General features: G+C 52.7%; 1 protein-coding gene across 1 annotated transcript in view; it reads right to left on the reverse strand.

Moving 5' to 3' along the window:
• TMOD4 (tropomodulin 4) overlaps window positions 1-12,676 on the reverse strand; it is a 48,098-nt gene that overhangs the window by 17,531 nt on the left and 17,891 nt on the right. Inside the window, exons 2-3 of the mRNA XM_015424497.1 lie at window positions 6,497-6,690; window positions 3,192-3,348 (exon numbers count right to left, since the gene is read on the reverse strand). Of these exons, the coding sequence (XP_015279983.1) occupies window positions 3,192-3,348; window positions 6,497-6,622 (283 nt within the window). The 5' untranslated portion in view covers window positions 6,623-6,690. The remainder of the gene's footprint in view (window positions 1-3,191; window positions 3,349-6,496; window positions 6,691-12,676) is intronic.

Here is a 12,676-nt window from a genome sequence, read left to right on the forward strand (position 1 = left end):
AGCTCCTTGCACGACCCCGGCTCCTGTGGCAACAAACCGGTCTCCTCCGGACAGTCCCCCTCTGGCAGCAAGACAGGATTTTGGTAGGTTTGCAATCGGCCATACCAGGAAGATCTCTGTAATCCCCCTTTAGCTGGTGGCAGCGACAAACACCGAGAGGCATTTGCTTTGAGGAAGAGGGCCGAAACGAAGGGGGCAAGCTGCTGAAACGAACAGCCGGCTTTTCTGACTCGGGTGACGGGGACCGAGCTGAGGCCTGGAAGGTCAAAGCGGCGGCACTCGAAGGCGACCCAGAAGCGAGGCCCACTGACCTCAGGACCACGGCTTGTTGTCAAACCCACCCTCGAGAGGAACGGGCTGGCTCTTGGGGGGGGGGGAAGCAAAGGGCCATTCCAAGAGATCTCGCCAGCCCTTTCAAGGGGCTCCCTTTGTGGGTCCGGACATCTGAGCTACCCTCCTGGCTGTTTCGAATTCTCATCGAGCTCCAGGCAGAGCTAAATATAATCCCTGCCCTCCGTTCCACCCCAGGCCGGGGCCTGCAAGCACACGGGGGTCCTGGCAGAGTCCCGGAAGAGTTCTCGCCCGCCACCGTCCTGGAGCACAGTTGGTCCCGAGAAACTCCTGGCATTGGACGGGACGGTGCACGGACATCTAGAAGATGGAGCAGATCTATTCTGTCTTGCTCCGGGTTGCAAGACTAGATCTAACAGGTGGAAATTACAAGGGAGTCGATACCGGCTAAATATCAGGAGAAACCTCCTAACTGTCAGGGTGGTTGAGCAGTGGAACAGTCTGCCTCGGGAGGTGGTGGACGGCTTCAAGAGGGAATTAGATAAGCATATGGAGCAGAGGTCCATCAGTGGCTATTAGCCACAAGGTATAGATAGGAACTCTGGGGCAAGTGATGCTCTGTCTTCTTGGTGCTTGGAGGGGGGGGCAACAGTGGGAGGGCTTCTAATGTCCTGGGCCCACTGCTGGACCTCCTGGTGTCACCTGGTATTTCTGGCCACTGTGTGTCACAGAGTGTTGGACTGGATGGGCCACTGGCCTGATCCAACATTGGCGTCTCTTATGTTCTTATGTTCTTATGCTAATAGCCACTGATGGACCTCTGCTCTTAACGTAAGGACATAAGAGAAGTCATAAGAACATGAGAGAAGCCAAGGTTGGATCAGTCCAAATGGCCCATCCAGTCTAACACTCTGTGTCACACAGTGGGCAAAAATACCAGGGGCCACCAGGAGGTCCAGCAGTGGGGCCAGAACTCCAGAAGCCCTCCCACTGTTGCCCCCCCCCCAAGCACCAAGAAGACAGAGCATCCCTTGCCCCAGACTGAGATACGTAAGGACATAAGAGAAGCCAATGTTGGATCAGGCCAGTAGCCCATCCAGTCCAACTCTCTGTGTCACACAGTGGCCAAAAATACCAGGGGCCATCAGGAGGTCCAGCAGTGGGGCCAGGAAGCCCTCCCACTGTTGCCCCCCCCCAAGCACCAAGAATACAGAGCATCCCTTGCCCCAGAGTCCCTGTCTATACCTGTCTATACCTTCTGGCTAACAGCCACTGATGGACGTCTGCTCTTAACATAAGAATGTAAGAGAAGCCAATGTTGAATCAGGCCAATGGCCCATCCAGTCCAACACTCTGTGACACACAGTGGCCAAAAATACCAGGTGCCCTCAGGAGGTCCAACAGTGGGGCCAGGACACTAGAAGCCCTCCCACCGTTGCCCCCCCCTCCCCCCAAGCACCAAGAAGACAGAGCATCCCTTGCCCCAGAGCCCCTATCTATCTTGTGGCTAATGGCCACTGATGGACCTCTGCTCATTCACCAGACCATGGTTTGTACAACTGTCAACCAACTTCAAACCACACCTCCTTGCTTCTGGTTTACTAGCCTCAGTGATTCGGGGTCCATTCAGAAACCATCTAATTCAATATGGTTTGATGCGACTCCTCACCTGACCCAGCTTGTAAACCGGGGCACACCTTCTCCCCTCTCTCACCCACCGAAGGAGCGATGGGACCAGTCGGCAGGGGTGCCAACCTCCCTGTGGGGCCTGGAGATCGCCCAGAATTGCAACTGATCTTCAGACGACGAAGATGAGAGAAAATGGCTGCTTTGGGAGGTGCTTCGGAAGGGGGACTATATGGCATTCTACCCTGCTGTGGCCCCTGCCCTCCCCAAACCCCTTCCCTGCAGTGACCTGGGGGGACACACGCTGCCCCGCGGAGCCCCGCATCCCAAACTGAGTCCTCCCACTGGGTTTCTTCCTGGAAGCCAGGTTGCCAAGTGACCAGGAGGGAAGCCAGCCTGGCCTGTCCTCTGCCTTCTTCAGCAGCTGGAGCTACATAAATCCATAGGGTTGCCAACCTCCAGGTGGGGACTGGAGATCCCCCGGGATTCCAACTGATCACCAGGCAACAAAAATCAATCCCCCCTGGAGGAAACAGCTGCTTTGGAAGGTGGACTCTGGGGCATTACATCCAGCAAAGTGCCCTTCCTGCCCAAATTACACCCTCTGCAGGCTCCGCCCCCCCCAAATCTCCAGAAATGTCACAACCCGGAGTTGGCAACTCTAAGAATTTGGCAACATGGGGAGAAACACAACCAGGGTTGTGTGACCCATGCAGCGGAGGCAGGTTGAACACTTGGCAACCCCACAGGCTGGAGGTGACAGACGGCCTCCAAGAGGAACGCAGGAGGCAGGGGTCATTTCCTGCAGGAGCACACAGGAACGGCGCTCCGGCAGTAAAGAGCCCAGGGGGCGGGCACATGCAACAAACCCCGCCCCCTGCTCCCAGCAGCCCTCAATCAGAGCAAGAAGCAGCCAGGTAAGCTGCAGAGCCCTCCCCGCCCCCCCGGTCCAAAACAGTCCAGTGGCACCTTTAAGACCAAGTTTTATTCAGGTACAAGCTCTCCCTCCTCTGCGAGGACAGATCTGCACGTCCCCCCCCCATTGGCTAGCGATCCAAAACAGTCCAGTGGAGCCTGAGCGGTGGGTGTTGCCTTCTGACACACTTCCAGTGATGTCAGGGGGCGTGGCATATGCAAATAAGTTATGCTAATGAGTTATGCTAAGGAGCTCCTGCACCTCTTTTTCTACGAAATGACCCCTGGTAGGAGGTACCAGGAGGTCCGGAAGGCTGTGCCCTTTGGGAAGGGTGACAAAGCCAAGCTCTTCCCGTTACCTTTCTTCTCGCCAGTGAAGGGCACCAGGTCTTCGCGCTCCTCCACCTCCAGCGCCTGCTTCTCCAGGTGTTGCATGAGGGCGTCCCGATCCAGCGGCCCCGTGGGGCTCTTCTTGGTCTGGTCTCGCTGGCGAAGCCCAGCTGGGAGCAAGACATTCTAGGGGGCGAAGCGGAATTGGGGAGAGGTGAGAGGGATGCTCTGGAGCATGAGCCTGCAGGCACCCTTAGCATTTCGAGAGGGGCTGGTGAGTGCCACTCCAAAATGGCTGCCACGGGAGGTGCAGCCAAGCCCAAAATGGCTGCCACAGGAGATGGAGCTAAGTCCGAAATGGCTGCCATAGGTGGTAGAGCCAAACCCAAAATGGCTGCCGCAGGTGGTGGAGCCAAACCTAAAATGGCTGCCACAGAGCCAAGCCCAAAACGGCTGCCACGGGAGGTGGAGCTAAGCCCAAAATGGACGCCACGGGAGGTGGAGCCAAACCCAAAATGGCTGCCAAATAAGGTGGAGCTAAGCCCAGAATGGCTGCCACATGCGGTGGAGCCAAACCAAAAATGGCTGCCACAGGAGGTGGAGCTAAACCCAAAATGACCGCCACGGGAGGTGGAGCCAAGCCCAAATTGGCTGCCAAAGTAGGTAGCACCAAGCCCAAAATGACTCTCCTCCCTCTGGGGTTGCCAGCCTCCAGGTGGGTCTAGTAACAAATAAATATACCCTGCAAAAACCTTTTAACAAACTTATGTGTTCTATTTATGGTCATCATTTAGTAAAGTGCAGAGTGTATCATTATTTCATCCAAGTCAGGTATAAATATTCATTACATTCAATAAGCAATAGCATTCAGTACATACAAATTTCTAACTACCAGACAATTTTGCATCAGTGTTTTAAAAGTCAAGCCCCAACGGGAGTTTCTAGACTTATAAACCCGCTTCTCCTTGCATGAAGTCTTCCAAAAAGGGGGACAGCCTTCTTAATACTTAATCATCTGGAATACTGTGTGCAATTCTGGTCACCACACCTTAAAAAGGATATTATAGCTTTAGAAAAAGTGCAGAAAAGGGCAACTCGAATGATAAAAGGGTTGGAACACTTTCCCTATGAGGAAAGGTTAAGGCGCTTAGGGCTCTTTAGCTTGGAGAAACGACGACTGAGGGGTGACATGATTGAGGTTTATACGATTATGCATGGGAAAGAGCAGGTAGAGAAAGAGGTACTTTTCTCCCTTTCTCACAATACAAGAACTCGTGGGCACTCCATGAAATTGCTGAGCGGTTGGGTTAGAACGGATAAAAGGAAGTCCTTCTTCACCCAAAGAGTGATTAACACTTGGAATCACCTGGTATTTCTGGCCACTGTGTGATACAGAGTGTTGGACTGGATGGGCCTTTGGCCTGATCCAACATTGGCATCTCTTACGTTCTTATGTTCTTAATAGTTGTATGGATGCTTTTTGCCGGTCCTACAAAAGACACATTGTGCAGCTAACATTCATGGACGGAGTACTCCTGTCATTTTCAACGCTGCATTGATACAAAATTGTCTGGTAGTTAGAAATCTATATGTACTGAATGTTATTGCTTATTGCATGTGTAGCGGGAATTCTGAGAGACAGACCACCCGGAGTCAGCAAGGAGAATCAACAGCTGTTTATTAAGCGTGCGGTACAGCCAAAAGCACCTCTCAGGGCACTTTCAAAACAGGGCGTGTACCCCGAATGCAGGTTTGAGCCGACTTAAATAGTATTTCAGCAGAGTACAGGGGGGAAATCATTTCTTAGAATTGGCATGCAAAGTTATCACAGACATTGACAATGAAGGCTGAAGCATAAATAGAGCCAGTTTGCTGTGAGAGCCAGTTTGGTGTTGTGGTTAAGTGTGCGGACTCTAATCTGGGAGAACCGGGTTTGATTCCCCACTCCTCCACTTGCACCTACTGATGTGACCTTGGGTCAGTCACAAGCTCTGGCACAGCTGTCCTTGAAAAAGAGCAGTTTGTGTCACTCAGCCCCACCCACCTCACAGGGTGTCTGTTGTGGGGAGGGGAAGGGAAAGGAGTTTGTAAGCCGCAAAGCAACGGTCACAAAATCATATTTTTATCTGGAAAATTTCTGTATCGCTTTTCGACCATGCCAAAAAAAAAAAAGGTCACCAAGCAAAAATAAGTAACGAGAGCTGAGTAAAACAAGAAATATTCAGTTAAAATGTTTTTAATCTCCTTTTTCCAGTAGATGTGCCCGAGAAAGTTTACAGCGCAAAAATTTTAAAGGTGAATCATTAAGTTATCATAAAACCAACCCCATAAAAACAATCAATACCATGGAAAAAATGTCAGAAATCAGCACCAATAAAAGCACACGGAGACCAGTAATATCAGTTCTCAAAGAAGTCTGGTGTAATACCAGAGGTCATTTCGGGGGGGATCGGGGGGGATCGCAGTTCCCCGGGGTGAGGTACGGGGGGTGGGGCACATGACGAAGCCCCGCCCCCTGCTTCCGGCGCCCTGCTTCCGGCCCTCATTCAGCCAGGAGGAGGCAGGAGAAGAGGGAGGGTAAGTTGCTTCCTCCCTGCCTCTCCCCACCCCTGCCTGCCTGGGGCCAGGGAGGGCCTTCGCGGGGCTTCCTTGCACTCCCGCCGGCCTTGCAGGTCCACCGCCGGGCCCCTCATTGGGCTCGGCAGTGGAGCTGCAAGGCTGGCGGCGGCGGCCGGGATTGTTGGGGGCGGTGTGTGTGGCCTTATGACACACTTCCGGTGATGTCTGGGGGTGTGGCCTTATGACACACTTCCGGTGATGTCAGGGGTGTGGCATATGCTAATGAGTTATGCTAATGAGTTCCCCTAGCTCTTTTTCTACGAAACGAACCCTGGCCTTATAATGCAAGCAAATTGCAGGTAAATGCTTTAAATGTGATGAATATATATACCTGGCTAAGATGAAATAATGACACACTATGCACTTTACTAAATGATGACCATAAATAGAACACATTAGTTTGTTAAAAGGTTTTTGCAGTGTATATTTATTTGTTACTAGACTCTCCTAACACTGCAGCTTGGGTTACTTCAGCCTCCAGGTGGGGCCTGGAGAGACCCCCTGGATTTACAGCTGATCTCCAGGCTGGAGAGATCGGTTCCCCTGGAGAAAAGGGCAGCTTTGGGGAGTGGACTCTCTGGCATTATACCCCACTGCGGTCCCTCCCCTAACCCAACTCCGCCTTTCGCAGGCTCCACCCCTGAACCTCCAGGAGCTTCCCGACATGGAGTCGGCCACCCCACCCACGGTGCCGCCACACCCGCCCCGGTCTCACTTCGGGATCCATTTCTTGCAGCTCCAAGTCCAACTGGGCCAGCTCCTCTGGCGAAAGCTCCTTTAGGATCTTGTCTTCATCGATATCTCGATACTTCTCCAGCTCCTTCTGGTAGGATGTCGTCATGGTGGTGGGAGTGGCTTATCCAAGCCTGGCAGGGCCCCGTCCGATGATGCCGAAACAAGAGTCTGGAACTTGGGAGGACACGGAGAAAGAAGGGTGAGCAGCCCTGGACCAGAAGACATCCCTGAGAACCGGCTGTAGTCTACAATGCTTCTTAACAGAACAGTAGAAAGGCTAAACTTAAATCCTCCGTCCATCAAGGTCAGCATTGTCTACTCGAACTCGCAGCAGCTCTCTCAGGTCTCAGGCAGAGGTCCTTCACATCACCCAGACCTTCTCGTGGAGCTGCTGGGAACTGAACCCGGGACCTTCTGTGTGCAAAGCAGGTGCTCTACCACTGAATTCCGGCCTCTTCCCAAACTCCTCCTATGGAAACTCCCAACACTGTGAGAGCAAACCAGTGGAACTCCCTGCCTCATGATTGTCTGAATGTTGCAAATTATAAACAGAAGCAACAACAGAGAGATTGAACATTGCAACCCGTCACATTCTTGCCACGGTGATCTGTATAAGCTATTTCTTTGTTGGTACACAAATATAGTAGAACAGGGGTAACATTAGGGTTACCAAACTCCAGGCGGGGCCTGGAGATCTCCTAGAATCACAACTGATCTCCAGAGTACAAAGATCAGTTACCCGGGAGGTAATGGCTGCTTTGGAGGGTGGACTCTATGGCATTGTACCATGCTGAGGCCCCTCCCCTCCCCTCCCCTCCCCTGGTTCCACTCCCAAATCTCCAAGTATTTCCCAACCTGGAACTAGCAATCAGGGCCGGCCCCAGCTCATCTTGCACCCTAGGCGAGGATCCCTTCTGGCGCCACCCCCCGTGCGCCCCCCAACAGCCAAGTTGACAACCAGAGGGCGCGAGGAGAGTCGCCAGGCTCCCCCCTCGTCAGGGCGCCTGGAGAAGAGGCTGACCAGCAGGGCACTCACAAGCTGTCGCTCCCCTGGCCCTCCTGCTGCTGCTGCTCCTGCTGCAGCTTCCAGTCCTCGGCAGCAAGGAAGAGGAGGAGGAGAAGCGCTTTGCAGGGAAGCCGAGGGGGCAGGCAGGGAGAAGTTAGTCACCACACCTTAAAAAGGATATTATAGCTTTGGAAAAAGTGCAGAAAAGGGCAACTCGAATGATAAAAGGGTTGGAACACTTTCCCTATGAGAAAAGGTTAAAGCGCTTAGGGCTCTTTAGCTTGGAGAAAAGACGACTGAGGGGTGACATGATCGAGGTTTATAAGATTATGCATGGGAAAGAGCAGGTAGAGAAAGAGGTACTTTTCTCCCTTTCTCACAATACAAGAACTCGTGGGCACTCCATGAAACTGCAGAGCGGTCGGGTTAGAATGGATAAAAGGAAGTACTTCTTCACCCAAAGAGTGATTAACACATGGAATTCACTGCCACAGGAAGTGGTGGGTGCTACAAGCATGGACGGCTTCAAAAGGGAATTAGATAAGCATATGGAGCAGAGGTCCATCAGTGGGTTTTCAGGAGATAAGATCACTGTATTGGATCAGTCCAAAGTTCCATCTAATCCAGGGTTCATTCATTGTAGTAAATTATACTTTATGTAATGATGAATTGGTGGGGGAAACTTCAGAACCAAGTGGCAGGAGATACATTCCCAGCAGCATAATCCTAGACAGGTTCATACACCTATAAGGCCCACTATGGGGAGGGAAGGTAACATGGTGTAGCCAAATTCTGTAAGATCTTGGAGGCTAACCAGGGTTTGTACTTGGGTGGGAGACCACCAAGGAAGGCCTTGCAGAGGAAGGCAATGGTAAACCACCCTTGCTTCTCTCTTGCCTGGTAAGCCCCTTGCTGGGGTCACCATAAGTCTAAGCTAAGCAGGGCTGGTACTTGGAAGGGAGACCACCAAGGAAGGCTCTGCAGAGGAAGGCCATGGCCAACCACCTCTGCTTCTCCCTTGCCTGGTAAGCCCCTTGCTGGGGTCACCGTAAGTCTAAGCTAAGTAGGGTCGGTAGCTGGAAGGGAGACCACCAAGGAAGGCTCTGCAGAGGAAGGCCATGGCCAACCACCTCTGCTTCTCCCTTGCCTCGAAATCCCCTTGTTGGGGTCGCCGTAAATCAGCCGTGACTTGATGGCATTTGACACCCATACACATCTGACAACGTACACTTTGACTCACAAAGGATTATACCCTGGAAAATACTGTTGGTCTTTATAGTGAGAGGGTTTTATGGAGAGAGATGACAAACAGAATTTTTTCTCCCTCTCCCAAAATACTAGAACTTGAAGGCAGAAGAAAAAGAAGAGGAGGAGGAGATTGGATTTATCCCCCGCCCTTCACTACCCGAAGGAGTCTCAGAACGGCTTACAAACTCCTTTCCCTTCCCCTCCCCACAAAAGGCACCCTGGGAGGGAGGCGGGGCTGAGAGAGCTCTTTCGAGGACGGCTCTTTGTCAAGAACAGCTGTGCCAGAACTAGGGCTTGCCCAAAGTCACACCAGCTGCTGCATGTGGAGGAGTGAGGAATCAAACCCGGCTCTCCCAGATTAGAGTCCGCGTACTTCACCACGACACCAAACTGGCTGATGGGCAGTAGGTTCAGGACAGACAAAATATTCATATTTATTTATTATTTCTATTTTTATCCTGCCTTGCCGGACACGCTGGCTCAAGGCGGCTAACAGAGTTAAAACAACATAAACAATACAGAGTTAAAACAATTAATAAACACAGTACCAAGTTAAAACAGCAACAGTTTAAAATAAAATTGACAGATGATGGCGACAATCCAATCACATACCCAATGATAGGAGTTGCATCCCGCAAGGTCTCAGGCCAGGAGATGTTCCAGGGCACATTCGTCAGTGGCGGCTCCTAATCGAAAGCCTGGTGGAAGAGCTCCGTTTTACAGGCCCTGCGGAACTGTACGAGGTCCTGCAGGGCCCTGATGTCCTCCGGGAGCTCATTCCACCAGGTTGGGGCCACCACTGAGAAGGCCCTGGCTCTGGTGATATTCAGCCTGGCTTCTTTCGCACCAGGGAGGGTCAAACAGTGTTGCGACCCTGACCTCAGTGCTCTCTGGGGCACATATGGGGAAAGGCGGTCCCTCAAGTAGGCAGGCCCCTGACCATATAGGGCTTTAAAGGTTAAAACCAGCACCTTGAACCGAATCCGGTATGCTATAGGCAGCCAGTGCAGCGTCCTCAACGCAGGCTGGATGTGGTCCCATATACAGAGACCCATCAACAGCCTGGCTGCGGCATTCTGCACTAGCTGCTGCCTCCGGATCAGGAACAAAGGCAGCCCCGTATAGAGAGGAGAGGAGGAGACTGGATTTATCCCCCGCCCTTCACTACCCAAAGGTGTCTCAGAGCAGTTTACAATCTCCTTTCCCTTCCCCTCCCCACAACAGACACCCTGTGAGGTGGGTGGGGCTGAGAGAGCTCTTGATAGAGCTGTCCTTGAGAGAATGGCTCTGACAGAACCAGGGGTCATTTGGGGGGGACGCGGGGGGACGCCATCCCCCCGGGTGAGGTGCGGGAGGGCGGGGCCTGGAGCTCCCTGCTGGTGCCCGCTGGAGGTCGCCGCCGGCTGTGGGGAGGACACACTTCCGGTGATGTCAGGGGGTGCGGCATATGCTAATGAGTTATGCTAATGAGTCCCCCTAGCTCTTTTTCTACGAAATGACCCCTGGACAGAACTATGGCTTGCCCAAGGTCATCCAGCGGGTGCATGTGGAGGAGTGGGGAATCAAACCCGGTTCTCCCAGATTAGAGTCCACGCACTTATCCACTACTCCAAACTGGTGTAGGAAATACTGCTTTACACAGAAAGTGGTTACAAAGTGGGATTCGCTATCAGAGGATGTAGTGATGGTCACAGGAATAAACAGGGGGATGAGATAGATTCATGGAGGATACGTCTATCAATGGATGCTAGCCATGGTGACTATGGGGAACCTCCACATTCAGAGGCACTTAACCTCTGGATCCCAGAGCCAGGAGGCAACATCAGTGGAAGGCCTCGGCCTCTATGCCCTGTTGTTGGCCCTCCAGAGGAAATGATTGCCCAGTGTGTGAGACAGGATGCTGGACTGGATGGACCCTCCCTGGTCTGATCCAGCAGGGCTCTTCTGAGGCGCTTCTCAGGGGAAGGCCTCGGCCTCTCTGCGCTGTTGTTCCTCTAGACTGGCTGGCCCCTGCGTGACACGGGAGGCTGGACTGGAGGGACCCTCCCTGGTCTGACCCAGCAGGGCTCTTCTGATGTCCTTATCAGGGGAAGGCCTCGGCCTCTCTGCCCTGCTGTTGGCCCTCCAGAGGAACTGGTTGGCCGCTGTGTGAGGCAGGATGCTGGACTGGATGGACCCTCACTGATCTGACCCAGCAGGGCTCTTCTGAGGCTCTCCTCAGGGGAAAGGCCTCGGCCTCCCTGCCCTGTTGCTGGCCCTCCAGAGGGACTGGCTGGCCCCTGTGTGGGACAGGAAGCTGGAGTGGATGGACCCTCCCTGGTCTGACCCAGCAGGGCTCTTCTGAGGTTCTGATGGTGCCACTGGACGCGAATTCCATTTTCACAGATTGGTCTCTATTGTTTATTATGGTGTCTCTGAGTGTTCTGCCTCTTCTGGAACCTTCCACCACTGTCATTTAGTTTATTCTAAATCTTATTTTATTTTATTTACATTATTTATAATCCGCCTTTCTCACCAAGACTCAAGGTGGATTACGCAGGATGGGACATTCAATGAATAATAAAACGAGATTCAGACTATAGAAGTCCAGAACCTACCAGAACTCTAAAAACATAAGAACATCAGAAGAGCCCTGCTGGGTCAGACCAGGGAGGGTCCCTCTAGTCCAGCCTCCCGTCTCACACAGGGGCCAGCCAGTTCCTCTGGAGGGCCAACAACAGGGCAGGGAGGCCGAGGCCTTCCCCTGAGAAGGACCTCAGAAGAGCCCTGCTGGGTCAGACCAGGGAGGGTCCCTCTAGTCCAGCCTCCCGTCTCACACAGGGGCCAGCCAGTTCCTCTGGAGGGCCAACAACAGGGCAGGGAGGCCGAGGCCTTCCCCTGAGAAGGACCTCAGAAGAGCCCTGCTGGGTCAGACCAGGGAGGGTCCCTCTAGTCCAGCCTCCCGTCTCACACAGGGGCCAGCCAGTTCCTCTGGAGGGCCAACAACAGGGCAGGGAGGCCGAGGCCTTCCCCTGAGAAGGACCTCAGAAGAGCCCTGCTGGGTCAGACCAGGGAGGGTGCATCCAGTCTACAACAGCAGCCAACCAGCTCCTCTGGAGGGCCAACAACAGGGCAGAGAGGCTGAGGCCTTTCCCTGACGTGGCCTCCTGGATCTGGGATTCAGAGGCTGACTGCCTCTGAACGTGGTGGTTCCCTTCAGCCACCATGGCTAGTAGCTATTGATAGACTTATCTTCCGTGACTCTATTTAATCCCCCTTTAAAGCTGTTCATTCCTGTAGCCCTCACTATATCCTCTGGTGGCAGCCGCAGCTAATTCCACATTTTAATCACCCTCTCTGTGTAAAGTAAAATAAAAGTAGTATTTCCTTTCGTCCATCCTGAACCTCCTGCCCATCGGCGTCATTGGATCCCCTTGAATTCCAGTATTTAGGGAGAGGGTCACGTGACGCATTAAACGATGCAAAAAACAGAGAGTAATTTTCTTTTTTTTTTGTTTATTAAGATTAAGATTACATATTTCCGGTTCCCAGTGTTCTGTCTCTCTGCCACTCTCAAGCATTGCACCAAGACACCGAGCCCAGGGCTGAACTATGTGGATGGAGGGGTGGAACTATCCAGATAAGAACAAGCCATGTTATCAGTGGATTCCCTTAAGCTCTATAGAAGCAGCCAAAAGGGTGTCCAGCAAAGATATTTGTGTGGGAAGTTTAAAACCTGCTCTCTCACAGACACTTAGAACTGAAGCAGGGGACAGATTAATCGCCCAGCAAATTGGTATACATAAGAACGTCAGAAGAGCCCTGCTGGATCAGAGCAGTGAGGGTCCACCTAGTCCAGCATCCCATCTCACACAGTGGCCAACTAGTTCTGGAAGGGCCAACAGCAGAGCAGGGAGGCCGAGGCCT

This window comes from Gekko japonicus, unplaced genomic scaffold, assembly GCF_001447785.1.
Source record: "Gekko japonicus isolate JY-2015 unplaced genomic scaffold, Gekko_japonicus_V1.1 scaffold142, whole genome shotgun sequence".
In the NCBI taxonomy this organism is placed as follows: domain Eukaryota; kingdom Metazoa; phylum Chordata; class Lepidosauria; order Squamata; family Gekkonidae; genus Gekko; species Gekko japonicus.